The 22739-nt window shown below is 46.7% G+C and overlaps 1 protein-coding gene across 2 annotated transcripts in view; it reads right to left on the minus strand.

The window, feature by feature from the left end:
* Window positions 1-22739, minus strand: part of Bap60 (Brahma-associated protein 60) — a 149910-nt gene that overhangs the window by 31681 nt on the left and 95490 nt on the right. For both annotated transcript variants that reach the window (XM_084595830.1, XM_084595829.1), the window contains 5 exons: window positions 20760-20819; window positions 20421-20680; window positions 19943-19997; window positions 19563-19643; window positions 18508-18630 (listed from right to left, as the gene is read on the minus strand). In XM_084595830.1, the coding sequence (XP_084451956.1) occupies window positions 18508-18630; window positions 19563-19643; window positions 19943-19997; window positions 20421-20680; window positions 20760-20819 (579 nt within the window). The remainder of the gene's footprint in view (window positions 1-18507; window positions 18631-19562; window positions 19644-19942; window positions 19998-20420; window positions 20681-20759; window positions 20820-22739) is intronic.

Here is a 22739-nt window from a genome sequence, read left to right on the forward strand (position 1 = left end):
GGCGCAAGATGCTCCCGAAAGGAATCTTATTTCCGAGTGGCGTGATTGTGCACGCCAATGAAAAAAAGTTGGATGACAACGGACTTGGTCGCCGACTGGATCGATCACGTCTGGCGCAAGAGACCAGGCGGCAGTTTGGGCCTGCGTGCTATGCTTGTGCTCGACGCTTTCAAGTGCCAGCTCGACCAATGCATCAAGGACAAGCTCGCTGCGTGCAACACAGACCTTGTCGTGATACCCGGCGGCATGACATCGCAGCTCCAGCAGCTCGATGTTTGCTTGAACAAGCCGGTTAAAGATAGGATTCGGGCGCTCTACACCAAATGGCTTGTGAGTGGCTGCCATGAATTCACTCCCAGCAACAGAATGAAGCGTGCCTCGCTGCAAGAGTTCACTGGATGGGCGAAAGATGCGTGGTGCACGATACCGTCTGCCATGGTCATCAAGGCCTTTAAAAAATGTGGTACATCGAATGCCATGGACGGCACCGAGGATGAAATGCTTTGGTCCGTCAACAGTCATAAGGAGTTGTCTGACAGCGACGACGAGTGAACCTTGTGCCGGCATAGTGGAAACAATCTTGGCAAGATAAGCTGTTGCCTTTTGTGCGTGTTTTTTGTTATCGCAACTTTAGTGCATCGAGATTAAATCTTTGCTTTTCCAAACGAGACAAATTTGTATTGCTGTATGAAAGCGTGAGGTGCGTGGTACTTTTTTTTTCACGGAGAACAGGTGCGCGTTACAATCACGGAGCTTTTTTTTTTTAGGGGGGGGGGGGGGGGGGTCACAAAAAACGGCCGCGCATTACAATCGAGGGCGCGTTAGATTCGAGTAAATACACTAACTGAAATATTATTTATATCACGATCAAATTTTTGCATACACCAAATCACTTGGAAAAACAAATGCGCTTCTCAGTTTGTATCCGAGGAATGTCACATGGCAAGACACTGGTGGGCTTTGGTCTTGGCGATTTCCTGGAAGCAGATACGCTGCAAATGCTTTGGTCTGCCCTTCGCCTCTCGAAGTGCCTGCCTTACCATAGGCGCCTCCCTTCGGATGCTTGACATGTTTATGAAGGTCGGGAAGCACGGCTGCCATTATTTCCCCATTCGTCAGGCAATGAACAATGCTTCAATACGCTCAACCGCTGTACTAAAACCAACGATCCCACTGCCTCACATCATGGCCATGATTTGAACCCTGTTGAAATTTTCTCCCGTCATCGAGAGTTTGCGGTGTGCATAAAAAGACACTGACATTTTTTCGGTTTAAACCGAACATTTTAAAATGCTCTTTTGGTGTACCTTTATCAGTGTCTTTTGGTTTAAACTGATAAGTCCGACCCCTAGTTATAATGTCATGGCTGTTCAATTGTATGGACTAGTTTGGAGGTTCTACAGAGTTGGAAAAAATGGTTGATGGTGCCACATCATCATCAGCCAGATTACAGTCGAACCCGGATACAGTAGAACCCCGTTGTTACATTCCTCACTGCTGCGTTTTCCCGGCTGTTACGTCGCTTTCATCCGGTCCCGGCATTGCTCCCGCAGGATCCAATGTATTGGGATCCTCGTTGTTACGTTGTAGCTGTGAAAACGTTACCGCATGATACGTCGCAACTGGTCACCGCGAACCCGCCTGAGGCAACGCGCGCCGACCACCATTTAGACTTTTGAAGAGTCTTGGCTAGGCTTGGCTATGGAACTAACTTCAAGAAGCTGTATGTAAGTTGGAGAGGCCGCCACTAGATGGCCATCTGCCTCGTGAACGTCAGCCTCGTGAAAAATGAGCATGGTTGGTTGGTTGGTTTGTGGGGTTTAACGTCCCAAAGCAACTCAGGCTATGAGAGACGCCGTAGTGGAGGACTCCGGAAATTTCGACCACCTGGGGTTCTTTAACGTGCGCTGACATCGCACAGCATACGGACGCCTTGCTTTTTGCCTCCATCGAAAAGCTGCCGCCGAGGCCGGGATTCGATCCCGCGTCCTTGGGAACAGTAGTCGAGCGTCGTAACCACTGCGCCACCCCGGCGGATAGCTACTGCTACCACCCCGTTTCAAAGGGGACGCTCCTATATTCCATCCATCCATCCATCCGTCGGCTAGGTGGCGTGCACCGCCACCGCCCGATTCAAGGGGTTCAGCTTCATCAATTCAACCATCCGTCGAACCAGTCCACGACAAAGCCGGTCGTGAACCAGTTGAACTAACCATTGTACTTTGTATCCGACGATCATGATCTGACGTTCTTCGATGGCGTCACGCAAACGGAAGGCGCTTTCCCTCCAGGAAAAAGCTGGACGCACTCAACGCTGTCGACAGGCAGCCAGCGCGGAAAAGAATTGATATTGCCAAAGACCTTGGTCTGCCACTATCGACGCTTAACAGCATCGTCTCAAAGCGTGCCGAGATTGAAGGCAATGCAGCGCTTTTCGGCCCGAAAGCTAAGCAGGCTCATGGGGCCAAGTATGGAAACCTCAGCGAGGCTCTTCTGACCTGGTTCAAGCAAGCTCGCGCTGCCAGCGTCAACTTTGATGGCAGCATTTTGCGCGAGAAGGCAGTGGACATCGCCGACAGACTGGGCATCACCGTTTCCGGAAGAGGCACAGCATCGCGTACAAGACAGTAAGCGGCGATTGCAAGGCCACACTATCTGCTATACTAATTGAGGGCTATGCGCCTCGTGACATCTACAACGCCGATGAAACGGGCCTTTTTTTTTTCGGGTGCAACCGTCGAAGTCTCTAAGCCTGAAAGGAGAAGCGTGTCACGGAGGCAAAAACAGCAAAGAGCGATTGACGGTGCTCCTTTGCTGCAACATGGATGGTTCCGGTAAGTTAAAGCCATGGGTAATTGGCACATATCGAAACCCGCGGTGCTTGAAGAACACTCGCCTGCTGCCATGTCACTACAGAAGTAACAGTCGTGCGTGGATGACGTGTTCATTGTTCGAAGAATTTCTTCACTACTTCGACAAGATGGGATCCCAGTGCAGGAGTGTTCTCCTTTTTCTAGACAATTGTGCTGCCCACTCAAGAGACCCGCAGTTTCTTCGGAACGTCATGCTTGTGTTCTTCTCGCCGAACACTACAAGCCATTTGCAGCCGCTGGATGCCGGCGTCATAAAAAACCTGAAGCATTCCTACCGGAAGTGTGTTGTGAAGCGCTGTCTTGCGCGTATTAATCGTGGACAGCAGCCTACGACCATTTCGGTGCTTGACGTTATGCACTATGTCGCTTCAGCGTGGGCTGCAGTGGCTGCATCAAATGCACAGCACTGCTTCGCGCAGTGTGGCTTTCGCACGGACGGCGAAGGGGGATTTCCTGACACAGATGCTGGGGAGTCGGAAGCAGCCTCTCGCGATCAAGAGCTCACTGAGGCGATGGATGCGCTGGGTGCCACGAAACTCACATACGACGACTATGTTGCAGTGGATGCTGCAGTCGTGACATCGGAGTGCCAGAGTATCGGTGATATTGTCGCGAGCTCGTTTGCGAGTGAAGCCGCAGATTGTGATGACGAGATCGAGCCACAAGATTCCGAGGATCTGTCAGATCCGAGTTTTGGAGAGGCGGTCGTGGCTCTGGACCTCCTCCGTAGGTATGTCGCACCTCAAAGCGACGCGGACAGCAATGCGGCTTTCCAGGCTATTGAGAAGCGCCTGGTGTTTTTTAGCGAGCGAAAGAAACGGCAGTCCACTATTTTTGATTTTTTAAAGTCCTAACGTCACTTTGCGGAAATAAATTGTTTGAAGTGAAAGCTGCACCAATCTCGTTCCTTTTCGGAGCCTTCCTCACTGTTGCGTTTTCCAGGCTGTTACGTTTTTTTTCTAGGACCGGTGAAAAACGTATGAACGGGGTTCTACTGTATATCGAACCCTGCTATATCGAATTTTGGATATATCGAACTCATGGAATATACCCTTGAAAATCCCATGTAAAAGTATAGAAAAGCCGCGTCATATATCGAACTCCGCACCACACGCTGAAAAGTGTGCCATCCCCGAAGACGATCGTATCACCCTCGGCCGTTTGCCGCATGACGTTTTCAAGCCACGCGCGAAAAGAATAAGAGGGGAAAGTTCGGCGACGACTGGTATAGGGCAGCGCCACGCCCATTTGAGATTGTCGTTCCCAGCTGCCACGGTGGCTCGAGTGGCGAGAGGGACGCAGTTCCAACAAGTTGGAAATTTTTTGCTCTGTCGCTGCCGCTCGTGGCCGAGATCGCTCAATCGCTTGCATGTGAGCGAGCTGGCCTTAACGGTTTTTTTTTTTTCTTTTTCCAAATTCTCGGGCGCAAAAGTGAAGGGTGGGTTCATTATGCGAGTGGGTTGATTACGCGACAAATACAGTATCGTTTTTTTCGCATCTTAAGTACCGTCACAAGCCGATTTCTGTATACAGTAAAAGCTCGTTAATTCGGACTTCTAGAGACCGTAAGATATGTCCGAATTATCGAGAGAACAAAAAAAAAAAAAAACACACGATTTTATCTCAACATACCTCTATTACTTAAAGTAATCACGAATGCTTGTCTGCTTTCCCGCAGAAACTCACGCGGATACTATTTTCCACAGTCCTTCCAGGTGCTTAGCAGCGCGCATGCCATCTGCAGTGCCCCAACAAAATTCCTCTAACACAACGAGGGCCTCTGCTGCTTCCTTCACAGTGCGAGGGGGCCGAGGCTGCTCCTCTCGTAGCCCCTCTTCCTCCTCCGAATCTTCGCCGTGCAGTACGTTCCGGACAAAATCTTCCTCAGTTAGAGAGCCGACTGTAGCAACGCCGTCATCAATGCTGATGTAATCGGCAAGTGTCACCGCATCCAGCAGCACACCTCCGAAATCCGGGCAGTCATCTGCATTGTCGTCTGGCGACACTTCTGCCACTGTGTCGGAAGCAGTTAGTGATGACGTGCGCAGGCGTGTTCTTCCAAACGTAGGCAAGAATGTTGACCGCGCTCAGAAGATCCACGTCGTACTGCTTACCGACTTCATTGCACAGTAGCATGCGTTCCAGCACGCGCCTGCGGTATTTAGTCTTCACATACTGAATTATACCTTGGTCCATCGGTTGGAGGGCCGATGTAGTGTTGGGCGGCAAAAAAAGCAACTTCAATGTTGTTCAGTCCGGTGGCACTGTTATGTTCACTACAGTTGTCAAGGACAATTAACACCTTGCGGTTCTTTGCGGAAAACTGTCAGTCTAACTTTTGTATCCAGCCGCGAAAAATTTCCGATGTCATCCAGGCCTTTTATTAGCCCGGTATTCCACCGGAAGAGCAGGCACGTTCTTAAAGCACCGTAACTTTTGTGCCTTTCCAATGACGACAAGCGGCAAGCGCTCTGTCCCTGTCATGTTTGCGGCTAAAAGAATGGTGACTCGTTCTTTACTCCTTTTTCCTCTGATGCAGGGATCTCCTTTCATTGTCGCAGTCTTGTCAGGCAATGCCTTAAAGAAAAGTGCTGTTTCATCAGCATTAAAAATGTCATTTGGATCATATGCTCCCTGATGCAGTTCGGCAGCAGTGCACGCACGTTGCGGTGGACTGATCAACGTATTTTTTCACAGGCCTTTGTCGAACCACATTTGGAAGCCCTACCACTGTAATCAGCCCTGCCCTAATCTACCGCTACATCACCGGCGAATACGTCCAAGCCTGCGCAGTTGGAGCCCACCCGAGCGACGACTGGCTATAAAAGCCCACCGCTGTGGAATTGCTGTTCAGTTCGGCAGCAGTGCACGCACGTTGCGGTGGACTGATCAACGTATTTTTTCACAGGCCTTTGTCGAACCACATTTGGAAGCCCTACCACTGTAATCAGCCCTGCCCTAATCTACCGCTACATCACCGGCGAATACGTCCAAGCCTGCGCAGTTGGAGCCCACCCGAGCGACGACTGGCTATAAAAGCCCACCGCTGTGGAATTGCTGTTCAGTTCGGCAGCAGTGCACGCACGTTGCGGTGGACTGATCAACGTATTTTTTCACAGGTGAGCACAAACAATCATTGATTAGCTTTTTTAGCTAGTAGAATGCGTTGCACTGCTGCCGAACACAGCGAAAGATTTTTTTCATTGTGAAGTGTTTATTTTCTGTCGCATTTTTCCTGCACCTGTCAAGCATGGGAGGCAAAGCTGAAATAGAGAAGTTGCTAGCAGATTTTCGCAGAGAGATGCGTGCAGACATCAGGGAACTTAAGGAGAGCATACGTTTTTGCAGCGACACCTGTGATGAGGTCAAGGAAATAGGAAATGACATTAAGGCCCTCAGATCAGAAATACAGGCACTCACTGCGCAAAATGAAAGGCTGAGAGCCGAAAACCAAAGGCTTGAAAATCGCCTTAATGAGCTTGAGCAGTATAATCGAGGCAATAATTTGGAAATCAAAGGTGTTCCAGAAGAACACGACTCGACTGCCATTGTAAAAAAAATCGGTGAACTGGTGGGCGAGACCATACACGACGCAGACATAGATATTTGCCACAGAGTGCCGACAATGAATGGAAGTGATAAGAACATTGTCGTCCGTTTTGTAAGTCGCGCAAAGAGGAATGCACTGCTTGCCAAGACTAAGAAAAAGAAAATTGCCACAGATGACCTTGACATTTCCACAGATGACTCTGACGAGTCAAGTAGTCCGATTTATGTTAACGAGCATTTGACAAGGGAGAACAAACAACTTCTTGGCGCTACTGTCGCAAAGAAAAAGCAAGCTAAATGGAAGTTTGTCTGGACAAGCGGGGGCAAAATCTTTGCGCGCAAGGATGAATCGTCCAATATCATTCATGTTGCTACGAAGAATGACATTGCCCTTATTCACTGACTGTAACCGCAGTTCAATCAACTCCACTGGTTAATTCATGCTGCACGTGTCAATGGATGACTCTACAGAATGTGTTTCACTTGCTGAAAGGGTCAGCCTTTTTAAACCATGCTTTTCTCTGTTTTATTTGAATTTGAGAAGCATACGGAACAAACAGGATGACTTGATTACTTATCTGGATGAACTAGAGGGGAATTTTGATGCATTGTTGTTTTGTGAGACCTGGTTAGATAGAACCGATTCTTCCCCTCAAATTTGTAATTACTCGTGCATGAGGTTGGATCGAAACAGAAAAGGTGGCGGTGTCGCCATTTACTTGCGGCACCAGTACGCAAGTGAGGTAATTGATGACATTACGGATTCAAATCCTGACGTTGAGTTCTTAGGGATTGATACAAATAAATTTATACTTGTTGGGGTGTACAGACCGCCAACCGGTTATAAGCGACGTTTTTTGGAAAAGTTTGAGGAGGTGCTCGAATACTGTAAATCTTGTCTAAAGCCATTCTTTATCATGGGTGATATCAACATCAATGCAATTTCTGATGACACTCATTCACGTAATTTTAATAATCTTATTGCATCGTACGGTTGTGTAAATACTGTAACCGAACCAACTCGAATTACTCCCAGCTGCTCTACATCCATTGATGCTTGTGTAACGAACCATGTTGCCTCACAGTTCATTTCTGGCACGCTTTCGTCCGACATTAGTGATCATCTACCTCTTTTTTACGTCACGCATCCCCTATCGCAAAAGACAAATAATGACAATTATTTCCAGCATAGAAATATCAATGAGCTGTCACTCAACACATTTAAAGCTCTAATTCAACAGGTGGATTGGTGTCCAGTATACTTAGAGATTGAAGCAGATAAAGCATACGAAGCGTTCTTAAATATATTCATGAATTGCTATGACTCTGCGTTTCCTCTACAAAGAGCAAAAAAGCGCGAAAATAAAATAAAGAAACCATGGATAGATAACGCATTATTTAAACGAATAACAGCTAAGAATAAAATGTTCCACAGATTTCTTGCTACTAAAGACGTAAACCTATTTGCGGAGTACAAGAAATTTCGAAACAATAAACGCTGATATAAAGAAATCGAAGTTAAAATATTATGAAGAAATGTTTTCGAAAATAAAAAGTAATCCTGCAAAAATATGGAAACAGGTAAACGCCCTCGTCGGCAAAAACCTAAATTCCCCCCCATTGCAACAAATGTTTTTAAACAGCAATGTATACAGCGGCAAACAGTTAACAGATGAAATGAATAAGTACTTTATCAATACAGCAATGCGCCCCCAACACCCAGCCGACAACAGAAGCAATGTATGTTCACAAATTAAGTCTATAGTACTAAGTGCTGTTACGCCAGCGGAAACTGAAAAACTAATACAGCAGTTAAAGCCAAATGCGGCAAGTGGTTATGATGACATACAAGCCTCGACCGTGAAGTATGTTTCGTCTGAGATTAGCCCTGTATTGTCACATTTAATAAATGTATCTATTTCAACTGGCATATTTCCAGATCAGCTTAAAATAGCTAAAGTGGTACCTATACACAAAGGAGGAACGCGAAATGAGTTCACTAATTACAGACCAATTTCAGTCTTACCGGTATTTTCAAAGGTATACGAAAAGGCTATAAATAATCGTTTGACTGGGTTCATCCAGAAACACAAGATAATCTCACCCTTTCAGTTCGGGTTTCAAAAGAACAAGACGCCCGAAGAGGCCCTGCTTAAAGTAAAATCATTAATTATATAAACAATATTGAAACAAGAATGTACACTCTGGGAATCTTTCTTGATTTAAGGGGGGACACGGGTCTTTGGGACCAAAAAATGACCAAAAAACCGATTTTCTGAAAATGGCATTTTTGGAATCTGTGGCTATTAATCTACAAGTTCACCAATTTTCTTCTTCCAGAAGTCAGTATTTTCAGCATAATAACGAATTGAAATCATCGCGCGGGCTGAATTTGCGCAGCAGCAGACGATAAAACGGCACATTTTTCGTTGCGCGCAACTGCCGTTCCGCCGGACCGATCTCGGCCATGTTAGGCTCATTTGAAAGAGCGCTTTCTGGGTTTCAATTTCCCGCCGCTAGCGCTTGTCTGCCCTCAATGGCCACTGAGAAAAATAACCACAAAGAAAAACGAAAACGCGGCGTCTGATTCGCTGCTGAGCGCACGTGACTGCAACTGAGCCATCCGATTGGCTGATTCTATCGCACGTCGTCTGCATGCGGCGGGCCAGCAGCCGTTGAAAGCGTCCGAGACGCCATTTTGTTCTGAGTCGAGACCGAGGCGAGACGATGCCCCTCAGTAAATTCCGCTCGCGCCACAAATTCGGCAAAAAGAAGAAGAGTGCGCGCGGCGACAACTTTCGGAACCGTGCTGCGGCACCCGAAAGCTCCGAGGATGTGCAGGTGCCAGCGGCAAGTCAAGAAGTCCCCGCGGACGAAATAGGCCTAGCGAGCTCGGCGGCGCCTACGCCCAGCGGACGCGTCCGCCACGACACGACGATGCTGCAGCCTTCGGACTTGATTGAAAAGAAAAGAAAAGCCGAAGGAATGCTGCAGGAGCTGGGTTCAACCGCAGCGACGAAGAGGAAAGCGGATTTCATCGCCACTTCTGACGCCCGTCTTCTTGACGCGACCGGCGGTTGCCGTGCGGACGATACGACGTTCACTGTTGTGAGTTTGGAGTCGCTGAACGAACTGTTGTCTGCTGTGAAGTGCAAAGTGTGTGGCGGGGATGTCCATATTTCAAAAGGAAATCGTGAATATGGTCTAGCCGTTAAACTCTCTCTCGCGTGCGTGATTTGCGGGGACATTTCATCGGCATGGAATTCGCCGCGCGTGCAAGGCAGCCAGAAGATAAATCCGTTTGCCGTGAATATCCTTGCTGCACGCGCGATGCAAAGTACCGGACATAGGCAAACGGCGCTGAATGATGTGTTTGCGGCGATGAACATATCTCATCGTGGCCTGCACACGAAAACGTGGCAGGACTACGTAAAGAGTAAGCTGACGCCCGCAGCAACACGCGCAGCCGAAGGAGTGTTGAAAGACAGCGCCCGTTCTGTTCGGCAACTCTATAACGAGTTGAACCTTGACAACCCCGGGAACATTTGTCTCTTTCGATGGTTCATGGATGACCCGGGGTCATTCATCCCACATCGGTGTCGGCGCCGTAGTAGAACTTTTTACTGAACTGGTACTCGACTATGTAGTTTTCAGTAACTTTTGTGCTGGGTGTGAGCGTGGGCCCAAAGAAGGTGACCCGTCCTATGAGGCGTGGAAAGAAAGCCACTTGTGCCAAAAGAACACGGACAAAAAGTCCGGTGAAATGGAAGTTCAGGCCGGACTTGTTTTGTTTGAAAGGTCACTGGAGAAACATGGCCTTAGGTACACGACCATGCTCTCAGACGGCGATAGCCGCACATTTCTTGCATTGCAAGAATCAGCTGTGTACGGCTACATCGAAATCAGCAAAGAAGACTGCACAAACCATGTGCAGAAGCGGATGGGAACGGCCCTACGCAATGCAATTGCCAAGCATAAAGGTGATGCAAAAGAGAGCTTGAGTGGCAAAGGAAAGCTGACAGGCGACCTTGTCACCAAGTTGACATCGTATTACAGCTGGGCCCTGAAGTCCCATGCTGGAGATGTTGGGGCAATGCATAAGGCAGTGATGGCTACCTATCATCACGTAACCTCCAATGATACCGTGTCAAATCACACCCTCTACCCGACAGGCGCAAACTCGTGGTGCCGCCAGAATGCTGCTGCAGCCAAGGGAGAGCCTGCTCCCAAGCACAGATACAGCTTGCCACCACATGTGTGCAAAGCACTTTTGCCTATTTATGAGCGCTTGGCAGACCCAAAGCTGCTGGAGCGGTGCCAGCAGGGAAAAACCCAGAACAGTAATGAAAGCTTGCACTCCCTAATATGGTCACTCGCACCAAAGGAGCGCCATGCGTCACTGTTCTCCGTTCAAGCAGCTGTTGCGGAGGCTGTTGTCCGCTTCAATGCAGGAAACCTACAAGCATGCTCAAAAATACTGAGTGAGCTAAATATGAACCCTGGCGTCCAGAATATCAGGAGGATGGCTGAGAAGGACAGGCGCCGAACAGCCGAATCAGTACGCAAGCGTGCCTCTGCGGAAAACATGCATCGGGCACTGAAAAAGCGGCATTCTAGTCAGCCCAAGCAGTCAGATTACATGCCTGGTGCATATTAGCTGTCTGCAAGTGTAAATATGTATATATCTTTTTGAAATTTTGAATAAATTGTGCCTAGTTTGTTTTTTCCCATTTTCTCAAAACTCAAATTTTGGACACTTGGCTGGTTTAGTTCGTCGATATCTCTGCATCTAGGACAGATAGAGATGTAATTCCTTTTTCTAAATAAAGCTGAAGGTGCAGTGAATGCAATGATCGAAGCAGAATTCTTTATTCAAGCTTCAAAAATTTTTTATTTTGCCAAGTTAATTGAAGCATGATAGGCACGTCTTGAAGGCCAACTTTCAAAGTGCAGCAAAATTGCTAATAAGGGTAAAATGGAAAAACTGCTTTGATCATTGCACTCTTTGGTCATTGTACTGTACTGCCATGCATTAAAAATGATGTTTTATAGAGGCATTTTTTTTGCGCGGAAGTACTAATTAAATGGATAATTAATACTATTATCTCGGGAATTAACTGACATAGAGAAAAACAAGTTACATTTTTGAAATCAGCATAAAAATCTGAACAAAAGGGTATGATTTTATCAGGATTGGCTTTAAAATAATGAAAATAGCTCTAAGACCAGTGTCCCCCCTTAAGAAAGGTCTTCGATTCAGTTAACCACGAAACTTTGCTTTATAAGCTCCACAGGTATGGGATACGAGGCGTTGCATCAGACCTCATTAAAAGCTATTTATCAGACAGACACCAATTCGTAAATCTCAATGCAGAGCGCTCGGAAAATCTAGAAATAAAACTTGGAGTACCCCAAGGTTCCATACTAGGTCCCACACTATTTTTGTTGTATATAAATGATATAACTGAGGTTAAAAACACACCTGAAATAACCATCTTTGCTGATGACACTAGTATATTTTTCACGGGCAAAAATGTGCAGGGGATCGAAAAGGAAGCCAATCTTTACCTATCCCAGCTGTCTATCTGGCTCGAGAACAATAGTTTGCAGCTGAACACGCACAAAACAAAGTTTATACTATTCAAACCAGTTAACAAAGTTGCTAAAGAAAATATTACACTTAAATACAGAATGGAATATATTGATCAGGTGTCTACACAAAAATTTTTAGGTGTCTGGTTTAACGAAGATTTATCCTGGACTCCGCATATTAATCACCTTCTAACCGATCTTTCCCGTGCCGTAGGTTGTATTAGCCGTATAGCGCCTCTTATCCCTCTCTGGCTTAAAAAAACTTTGTATTACACATTATTTTACTCGCGTCTACTTTATGCAATATTAGTCTGGGGTACCACGACGAAAGGAAATTACGATAGGCTACTTGTACTGCAGAAGCGCATTCTACGTCTATTTGAAAACTACAAATGTAAAATAAGTGACTTGCCAACCCAGCCACTCTTCCTAAAATATGATTTGTTACCAGCCAACAAGGTATATTACTTTAAACTGATGCAAATCATCCATAAAAGAAAGCTGTACACAAGGTACACAGATATATCTCCACATTATAGCTTTCGAACCCTTGTACATAAAACAAAAAGAGCCAGAACCAATTATGGCAAACAGGATCTTGAATATCAAGCAGTAAAATTACTAAACCTTCATGAACACAGGATTGATCTTACGTTACCATTTAATTCCTTCAAATCAGCATATAAAGCATTCCTAAAGACCACGGAATATATTTATTGAATATAGGTGCACCCATCTGAATCCAAATGATCAGTTTTCGTTTTTCTTGATGATCTTTTTTTTCTTTACAGTCTATGTCGTCATGTTATATTTCCTGTCAAATACAGATCCATATTTTTATTGCATTTTTGTTCTCATCTTCGCGCTGTCATATTCTCTTATGTATTTGTTTCGCTCCAAAGTGGTGTTATACTGTAAACTGCATTGTGTGTTTCTATGTAACTTGTATATCTATTTTTGTTTTTTTAATTTGCTGTATTGTTAATCAGGACATGTCCCTTTGTATGCGTCGTAACGTGTTGCCTGTTGCGAACTGCACATGGGAGACGAGGCCTTGTCAGGTTACACGCCTTTTGCCTCGTCTTCCACTTTCACTTGAAAGGAAAATAAAGTGAACTGAACTGAACTGAATATGTTCCAGCAGCTGAGCGTTCTTCCAGTTGTTGGCAACATCTTCGTTGACGGCACCTCTTTCGCCGCACACAGTCTTGAAAACGAGACCATGTCTGTCTCTAAAGTGCGCACACCACCCTTCTGACGCTTTGAATCTATCGATATGCATCATCAGTGCAAACCTCTCGGCCTGCGCCATGATGAGGGGTCCACTCAATGGGAGGTTTTCATCACGTGAGTTGACCACCCACCGAAGCAAGGCTTCTTCCAACTCCGGATGAGCTGCTGTTTGCAGACGCTTTCTTGACGCTTGGAACTTCTCGCTTTCGAACACCTGAAGAATCTGTTCATTTTTTACATATGTGCTTAAAGTACTCCTTTTAACGTCATATTTTTTCATTGCTTCTTGTCGGGAGAGCCCGTTCTTAAGGGCCCGCAAAATTTCCACTTTGGTAGCCAAGTCCTTGGCCTCGTAGCTCTTCGGCCGTTTCGCCGGTGTTGCCATCGGGGGCGAGTGGGGTGATACCAGCGCACAACAGAGAAGCAATGAGCCGCACTAAAGCGAGCAGTCTTCAATACAACAGCGTAGCGCACCGACAGTAGCAAAACGACAAAATGGCACCGCCAGTAATGCCGACTCGTGAAAAAACAAGAAAAAGCGCCCATCCAGCCACAAGTCGAGCCAAGTTGAATAATTGATGTCCATGGCGATGCTGCTTTTGGGTATCGCTATTGCGCCGCGTTCGTCTTATTTTCGTTTTCGAGCCTTGGTAGCTGCCCAAAGTTGTCCGAATTAACTAGAGTTTCGTCCCATAGACTCCTATACATAATTCTGGGGACCAGGCGCGAAGGTCGAACTATCAGATTTTCCAAATTAATGGGAGTCGAATTAACGAGCATTTACGTATCGAATTATCCATATATCGAACTATTTCGCGATCCCCTTCGAGTTTAATATATATCCGGGTTCGACTGTATACCCACACAGGGCGGAGGTATAATCTGATAATTTACTACACCCGTGTTGGTGATTAACGAGGTTCAACTGGATGTTTTTAAGTGCACTGTTTTGGTGGAAAAATATACATCCCTTCCTGAAATACTTGAGGGACTATTTACTGTGCTCCTGCAGCTTGGAGGCAGTGTATAGTTCAAATTTCTGGGTTAACGAGGGCTGAATTAATGAGATTTTACTGCCTTTCAAGTGGGTTTTTCTTAAAAAGACTTTTTTATAATGTCATGGCTGTTCGATTGCATGGACTAGTTTGGAGGTTCTGCAGAGTTGGAAAAAATGGTTTGTGGTGCTACATCATCATCATCAGCCACATTATACCCACGCAGGGCGGAGGTCTCTCCGATATTACTTCAATTAACCTGGTCATGTGCCAGCCGCGTCCACCTGACCCCTGTAAACTCCTTCACTGTCCATTCGCTGCCCATGCACTTGTACACGGCGAGGGAGGCGATCAGGCCGGCCTCGAAGAAGCGTGGAGATGCCTGGGCCATTCCTGATGGTGGCGCTTTGGAGTACTTCTACGCCGACAATTGCATTGTTGCTACTGAGGAAGTGACTCCATCGTGGTGCAGCGAAACACGCAGGAGGACTTAGGCAGTGACACTGACGCTGAAGATTGCAGAGCCTCAAGCAACCGTGAAGTGCTTGACGCAATTGACGTGATGCGGCGCTATGCGAGTTTAACATTACAGCAAGAAGCGATGCAATCCCTGTGGGCCTATGAACGCAGTGTGAGGTCATAGACGCAGACGCAAAAGAAGGTCATAGATTACTTTCAGAGGAAATAAAAACGAAGTCCTTACAACTGGCAAGTGCTTCGGTAATGCTATCGCATGCTAACTGCCGATTTTTACGACTTCGTTACATCAAGGTTGAACTGTATACCACTTGTTAAGCTCGATTACAATGCCTGCCAGCCACTCAAATGTTATAGAATTCATCTATGTTGCCAGATACAGTTAAACCTGGTTATAACGAACTTTTAAATGCCCGCGTTTTTTCATTCCATGCAGGTTTTCATTATATGCAGTTTACACATGAGGACCCAAGTCATAGAAGCAGTGAGGTTTCGCGATCGTGCGGCACGACTGCAGCGGCAGCCTCTACCTCTGGTGTGGCTCGCGCGACGCATCTGCGAGGAAGTGGGGAAAAGGGGTGGAGGAAGAATCAGTCTGGGGGAGAATGTACGCATTTGCGCCGAGCGAGGAAGCCCCTTTAAGGGGCGACACGGCTCTTCGAGACGAAAAAAATAGCGAAAAAAATTGGTTTTTTGAAAGTGACATTTTCAGAATCTGTAGCTACTATTCCTTTAATTCGCCAGGTTTTATAGCTCGCGGTGCAGTATTTGGGCCACAGAATCAATTTATAGCATCACTGTCAGCTGAAATCCGCGAAAAAAATGTTTTTTTCCGATGTGCATAGGTCGTTTTCTACATGCGCGATCGCAGCCATCTTGGTCGCGTTGGAAAGAGCAGCTTTTCTTTTCCCATTTCCCGCCACAAGTGCCTCCGCCAGCTTACTGATGACGTTGAAATCCGAGCATTAAAGAAGTCCAAATGCGCGGTTCTATTCGTCGAGCTAGCACACGTGATTGAAAAGCGCGCTGTGATTGGCCGCGCAAAGTTTCCGTCATCTGCTCCTCCGCAGGCGACGTGTCTCTCCTTGTTCAGTCGTAGGGTTGTGACGAGTGCGGCACGATGTCGGAAGCAACGCCGAAGTTTGCAACGAGGCACAAGTTTGGCAAAAGGAAGAAATGATCGGCCTACAACTTCAAGAAGCGCTCAGTTCCTTCGGCCGGCGTCGAGAATAGTCCGCCGCCAACAGCAAGTGATGCCGAAGCCGCGGAAAGCACCGAAGTGGACTTAGGCCTAACAGGATCGCAGACGAGTGAATGCATTCCGGACAGCAGCCGCATTTGGCGCGACACCGAAATATTGCAGCGTACAGAGTTGTTGCAGAGAGAAATGGAAGCCCAAGAAAAGCTACAAGTTCTTTCTTCAACACCGGCCACCAAGCGAAAGATGGATTTTTTCACTCGCGCTGACGATGTTGCGGCCGCGCCATCGGACATCGAGACTGGCTTAGTTGTAGTCAGTTTGGACTCAATGAACGCGTTGATGTCATTTGTGAAGTACAAGGTGTGAGGCGGTAGCGTCACGGTAGGGAAAGGTGAACGTGAATATGGCCTCGCCATAAAGATTATTATCGAGTGCGCGTGCTGCGGTGATGTTGCGTCGGCATGGAGCTTGCCCAGTGTGAACGGAAAAGAGGAGTGCAACCCGTTCGTTGTTAACGTCTTTGCTGAGCGCGATGCAAGCCACCGGGAATCAACAAAAGGCACTCATGACGTTTTTTCGACCATGAACATTTCGCACCGTGGCCTCCACTACAAAACTTGGCAAAGGTATGCGAAGAAGAAGCTGGCGCCCGCAGCAACTCTTGCTGCCAAGAAGCAAACGTCTCTGTGCGCGCAATCGGTCCGGGATCTATATGATAAATTGCAGGTTGCAAATCCCGGAAACATTGCTGTGCCATACCTGGATGACGCGCGGCCACTCGTCCCATATCGGCGTCGGCACAGTCATCGAGCTGTTTACAGGACTGGTTCTCGATTACGTGGTCCTGAGTAATTTTTGCGCTGGTTGCGAGCGTGCCCCAAGCGAAGATGACCCGGCATACAAGGAATTGGAAGGAGACCCATGCATGCCAGAAAAACACCACCAAGAAGGCTGGTGAAATGGAAGTTGAGGCTGCTCTCACCCTCTTCCAGAGATCACTGCAATGGCACAACCTAAGATACACCACCCTACTCAGATGGTGACAGACCACCGCCGAGCAGTGGCATCTGCACACAAGTGCAGGACCACTGTGGACATGCAGCACGCTTTCAAAAAACGCCATTTGGGTGGCCATAGTCAGTCCGACTACATCCCTGGTGCCTTCTAGTCACTTACACTGCAAAATATTGCAATATTTTCTCGGCATTTTTGATTAAAAGAAAGCCAATCTTTTTTTTTCTCGTTTTCTCAAAACACCGATTCTTGACTTCTTGCTTATTTGCAGAAGCGATATCTCTGCCTTTAATGGAGGTAGAACCATAATGGTTCTTGTGGCATGTAGCTAAAAGTGCAAAGCACGCAATGTTAGGAGCAGATTTTGCAATTTACGTTTTAAAAATTTTTAAATTTTGCTCTAGGTGAGACAGTAGGGCACCCACATTTGAATGGTGGACTTTGAAATGCTATAACATCGCTATATTTGTTTTATCAAAAAAGTGCTCCTAACATTGTATACATTATGCTTTCTAGTACCTAGCAAAGTGTCAATATTAATTTTTTTTTTAGTGTGCTTACTTTTTCATTGTTTCTGCAAATTGTGAACAATTAATTTCATCTATGTTTTGAACTAATTGGCCAATTGGAAAAATAGTTACATATTCGAAATAAGCGCAAGAAACTGAATCAGACTACCTAGTTTTATCAAGTTTGGTCGAAAATTAAGAAAAATAGCTTTCAGATGTTCCTGCTCGCCCAGCCCTAGGAAACCGACACTGCCACCGTCGCCGGCGTGCAACACTATTCCATCTACTGAAGCCGGTGAGCAACCGCATGGCAGCGATAGACACACACTGCTTGCCTCGAGTCTTTTCCTTTGTTCTATTATATTTCGATAAGAGTCTTAGATTCTTACATTCTTAGATAAGAGTCTCTCATCTAAGAACGTCGGCATGAACTATCGTAGTGCCATGTTCCAAATGCGGCGTAGAATGTTGTGTTTTCCATGTAAAAGCGCTGTCGGCGCTGAAATGCGGCACGTTGTATCAACTGCAGTCGCTCGTTGCTTCCTCTCACGTCAGTTGTGTTTTACCATCCTGAAACTTGCAGGGTTTAGCCAAATTTGTAGTAATTCAGCCCGAGCTGAGAGAGAGGCGCCACCAATTCTTTATATCAACGGCAACCGCCGTAACATGTTCATTCACTACACTAGAGTTTTGAAATACATGCACTTCAATGGGGGCAGCGTTGGGGAATTGAAAAACTTGGCAATATCGAGGATTAGCTACATGGAGGTTCGTTACATATGCTTATCGACTAGAAACCCTACTCCTAGTCCTCGCGTCTCTGGTTAACTTCAACGACAAAATACATGCACATCCTTCAGCAGAGCACATGCCTCATTTGGCCTCACTAAGCCCATTTTATGCCTGCTAGTCCCTCAAAGAGGACTGCTGAACTAGCCTCACTGTCAGGGCTACAATAGTTTCTAAGAAGTCAGGAGAGACTCGACCATTTTGTGAGTGATACTTGCAGCCAGTGCTCATGCGTCAAAGCATGCATGCAGGCACCTTGAGGTGACAAAACGCACCTTGAGGTCGCGCATCTGGGAGACGAGCCACTTGCTGATGAACTGCTGTGGATCCTTGGCAAAGCTGAGGAAGAACTCGCGGTTGGTCTTGAGCTGGTTGATGGTCTCCACCGTCTCATGGATCTGCAATGCAAAACAACAGGTTATGAGGAACCCCACACTGATTTTTTTGTTTTGCGAGTTGACTTTCAGTCACACTTAATGACAACAAAAAAAAAGTTCTAATGCACACCACTGCAATCAATAAAGTAAAAAAAAACACATCAGATATATATACTTTCCCGCAAGTGAGAGGGATGCTATACTCTGTACATGCACCATAAGGCTTTCTATGCTTCTTGTTGTACCCAGGGAATGCTTTCTTCTCCTTAGGTGTTTTCTGGCACTAGCTGCCAAGCTTGTATGAAGTGGAGAATACTACAGGAACCTTGAATTTTGTGGCTACCTTCTTCAAGTTATGGGCGACACGGTGTGTGTAGGGAACCACTACTGGTTTAGAAAAGTGCAAAGTGATAATTCTGTGAAACCGATTAAACCTGTAGTGGTTCAATACACATACCATGTCGCTCATAACTTGAAGAAGGCAGCCACAACAGCAGAACGCATTTCCTCACACCGCCCTTCATCGTTGCTCGCGTTCGCGTTGCCGCTTCCACATTGCAGCCACCACTCCATCACGGACACTGCCATTTTCGCTCTACAAGGTTTAGGCCGCCTCATTGCGCTCTACAGAAATAGTCTATAACCACGGGCATAATTAGGTGTGCGACGTCATCTGTTTTTTTGCCTCCACGACGCAATCGCAGCATACTGTTACGCAACTTTTCATGTTGGCGGCGCCGATCAAAAGGAGCGGCCGTTTTAGAGCGCTCTCAATTGTAGTGCAGTCCGTAATTTGACCCCTGATGGCAAATTGACCGCCGAGGGAAGACAGAGGGGAAAAGACAATGGTGGCTGCACTCTCTCTCAATGCTAACTTATGCAACTTTCATGAGTTTTGATACAAGAACACATTGCGTGATCAAAGCCATTTTCACAGCCAGCATTGGAGATACCTTGTTGTCCAGGGCCTGGATCTCCTGCTGGTTGGCTGTGGACAGGATGAAGCTGTTCATCTGGGCCTTCAGGGGGTCATCCTGTAAGTGCACATGGCTGACTCAACATGCAACACCAAAATGCAACACTCTCCCTGAACAAACCTTTTTTTGAAAGGAGGCAGCTGTACGCGTCAATCCACAGCCTGTCTTTCTTTCATCCAGTTCAGGCATTTAATGTCCTTTTTTACCAGCAACCTTAACTTTCATTTAGGATCACAAAGCATGATTTTTCTTTCAGGCCCTGCTTAAACACATGTTCTGAGAAACAACAAAGCTGAGCATTAAGGTGCACAGCTGATGGACCACTACAGTATTTCATTGCAAACAGGGCTCCTCACCACTTCCACGTCGATGTCATAGCAGGCCGTCTTCTTGGTGTCCGGGCCCTCCACACTGGCAGCACATGCAAGCACAACGAGGACTGATGCATGTTTTTTATAACCGCCCCACAGGCAGGGGCTAGATGGCTGAACCTTTTGACGGAAAAAAAAAAAAAGACTAGGAACAACAAGACAACCGAGGACAAGCATGCGCTGACAGCTTATCGTTCAATGACAAAAGTGCAGAGAATAGAGATGGATAAGGGGTACATTTAAAAACAGTCCATGCCCATGCTCTCTTCAAAAAAAGCTCGCAAACTCATTGCCACTGGCACATTAAGTGCAGGTGCGAAAGAGATTTCTTTGGACTGCTTTTAAATGTGTGAATAAAACATCAGTCTTGTTGCTTCTCAATTGTCTTTTTTCCTAGCGCTGCATCTAATGTGCTAGCCATGGAGCTGAGCGGCCAAATGGTCAGCTTCAGGATTGCTCCCACCTGATGACATGGTTGATCACGATGGGATCTGGGGGATGCAGCAGCTGGTGCAGCCGCTGGGGGATCTCAGCAAATTTCATCCGCTGGCACTGGAAGATCTGCTCCAGGTACTTGTCACAGTTGATGTGCTCGCGCTCGTGGTTGTCCTGCAGCCGGTGGGTCTTGACGTACTGCCACAGGGCAGCTATGATCACCGGCCGCGTCTGGGTGTGGATGCCCAGCAGGCGCGCCAGCCGTGGGTCCAGCTTGAACTGCAGGGGCTGCACACCACCACACCTTTCTTTGGCTACTTTTCCTTGTTGTTTCACTTGTTGCATATGACTAACTAGCCTTCCTTACCTGGTAGTCGAGCAGGAGGAGAATGGTGCAGCGGACATTCTTGTCACCAGGCCGCTTCACCTGAAACACACACCACTGCCTGAGGAAGGAAGCCTCTTTCATATTTTACAAGCAAAAGCCGATTGGTTTATGGAGCTTAACATTAGAGACGCCACAGTGGGCGGACCTGTAACTTTGCTTTTCACCTCCACCGCTAAGCAGCCAATGTGGCCGGAACTTGATCCCAACAAAGAGAGTGCCCCGAGGGCTAGAATGGCAGTACAATTTTGGTGCTCCACAGGCCTCTCTGCACTCACACCCAGCCTTCTTTTGTGGTCTTTGGGCCATGCTTCACAAGGAATCCATGGCAAGCCAAACTCCACTCTGACCTATTAAACAAAATTGCTGTTCTGTGACATCATTTCCTGCTTCCTGTGTCAAGTGACTTCCTCTCCACCTTTTTCCGTCTCTCCTTTGTGTCCCATGTTTTCACATGCACTTGTGTGCTGCTGCAGTGGGTGATCCGACAGTACCTGCCACCATTGCAACTGTTCGCTTTATCTGGCTACAGCACTGTTCACTATTCAAAATCACAAACCCTCCTTCCAAACTCATATATCCTCGTCAGACCCGTTCAAATTGTAGGATAGTAATATGAATAAAGTTGATATAATAGACGCCAGCGCAGTCACCTGAATTGAGAAAAAATATTTTGAAAGTCGCAAATTGTGTCATCTCTCGACACGTGTGTATGCATTTTAAGGGGGGATGAGGGGATCAGAACTAACTTTCTTGTTTCTCCACAGAATGGGCTTAAATTTGGTACACACACTGTAGATTGCAATAGAAAGACAAATATAAAGTTTCATAATCATATCCTAATTATAATTTATGTGTTCGCTGCTTGTGGAAAGCCTGGCACAATAACAAAACATGGTAGGAATACTTTCCATGCTTGCCCAAATGTCTAATCTACAGCAAGACAGTGTTAGATTTTTATTTTCATGCGCTAATAATTTTTTACTAGGCATGACATGCACATGACTGTGCATCACTCCACAGAGCCATGCACTTATTGTGAAATAATGGAAAGATAAAGAAACATTTCAAGACTGTCTTTGTGTGCAGCAGTTTGTGGACTGCAGAAAAACAAACTGGATCAAAATCGGTTCATGCATTGTTGTGCTATGCTTTCCACTAGCAAGATGATCGACAAAGAAAGTACAATTGAGAAAACAGCCCGAGAACTTTTGCGAGCACTGCAGATTTATTAGAAAGCACCAGGGCTGTAATATTTCGCATAACTGCTGTCAGGGATCTTCTCTTTGTTTGGTGCAATTTGGATGCCCTCTTCAAACATTCTTGAACCTTCTTTTAAGCCCTATGGATTGCAAGGGCACACTCAAGGTAGCACACATTTCTGAGTAGGCTCTTTGGCTACCCGAATTGTACCTCATAACTGTTTGGACACAAAGTTTTAGCAAGCAAAGAGTGTACCGCGGGAACCTGCACAAGAATAAACTCGCTGTCACAAGAAGCCAAAATTTGTTTTTCGCTTTGCTGGTCCATCAAACTCAACTTCCGTTCAGTTGCGGACACTGCGCGAAGGAGGTTGCGAACGCCGCTGCCGTCATCACCGATACAAAGGGCGGCTCGTGGCATGCCTGAATGGTGCGACAGTCGGCCGACGATTCGTCCGGTGAATTTTCGGTCATCACATTGTAGCTCGTCGACAGCTGGGGCTCATTCACAGGCTGCGTGTTCATGTCGCACGATGCGTCTCTGCCGGCTATGGTGACCTTCAACCAGCGTCGCCTGCACCGACGCGATCTTGGCTACTGATTTGCGTGGCCGTGCGAGAGCTTCCGCTGGTGCGTCTTTCGTCGACTGGGTTATCGGCGGTGATGGCACAAGGCGATTACCGGTTTCGCTATTGCTGTCACACAGTGCAAGATAGCACGGAACGTTGTTCGCATGTTCAGTCGGGTGCTCCGCTTCTCG

Source organism: Amblyomma maculatum, chromosome 2, assembly GCF_055883805.1.
Source record: "Amblyomma maculatum isolate TAMU_Amacu chromosome 2, ASM5588380v1, whole genome shotgun sequence".
NCBI classification, from domain to species: domain Eukaryota; kingdom Metazoa; phylum Arthropoda; class Arachnida; order Ixodida; family Ixodidae; genus Amblyomma; species Amblyomma maculatum.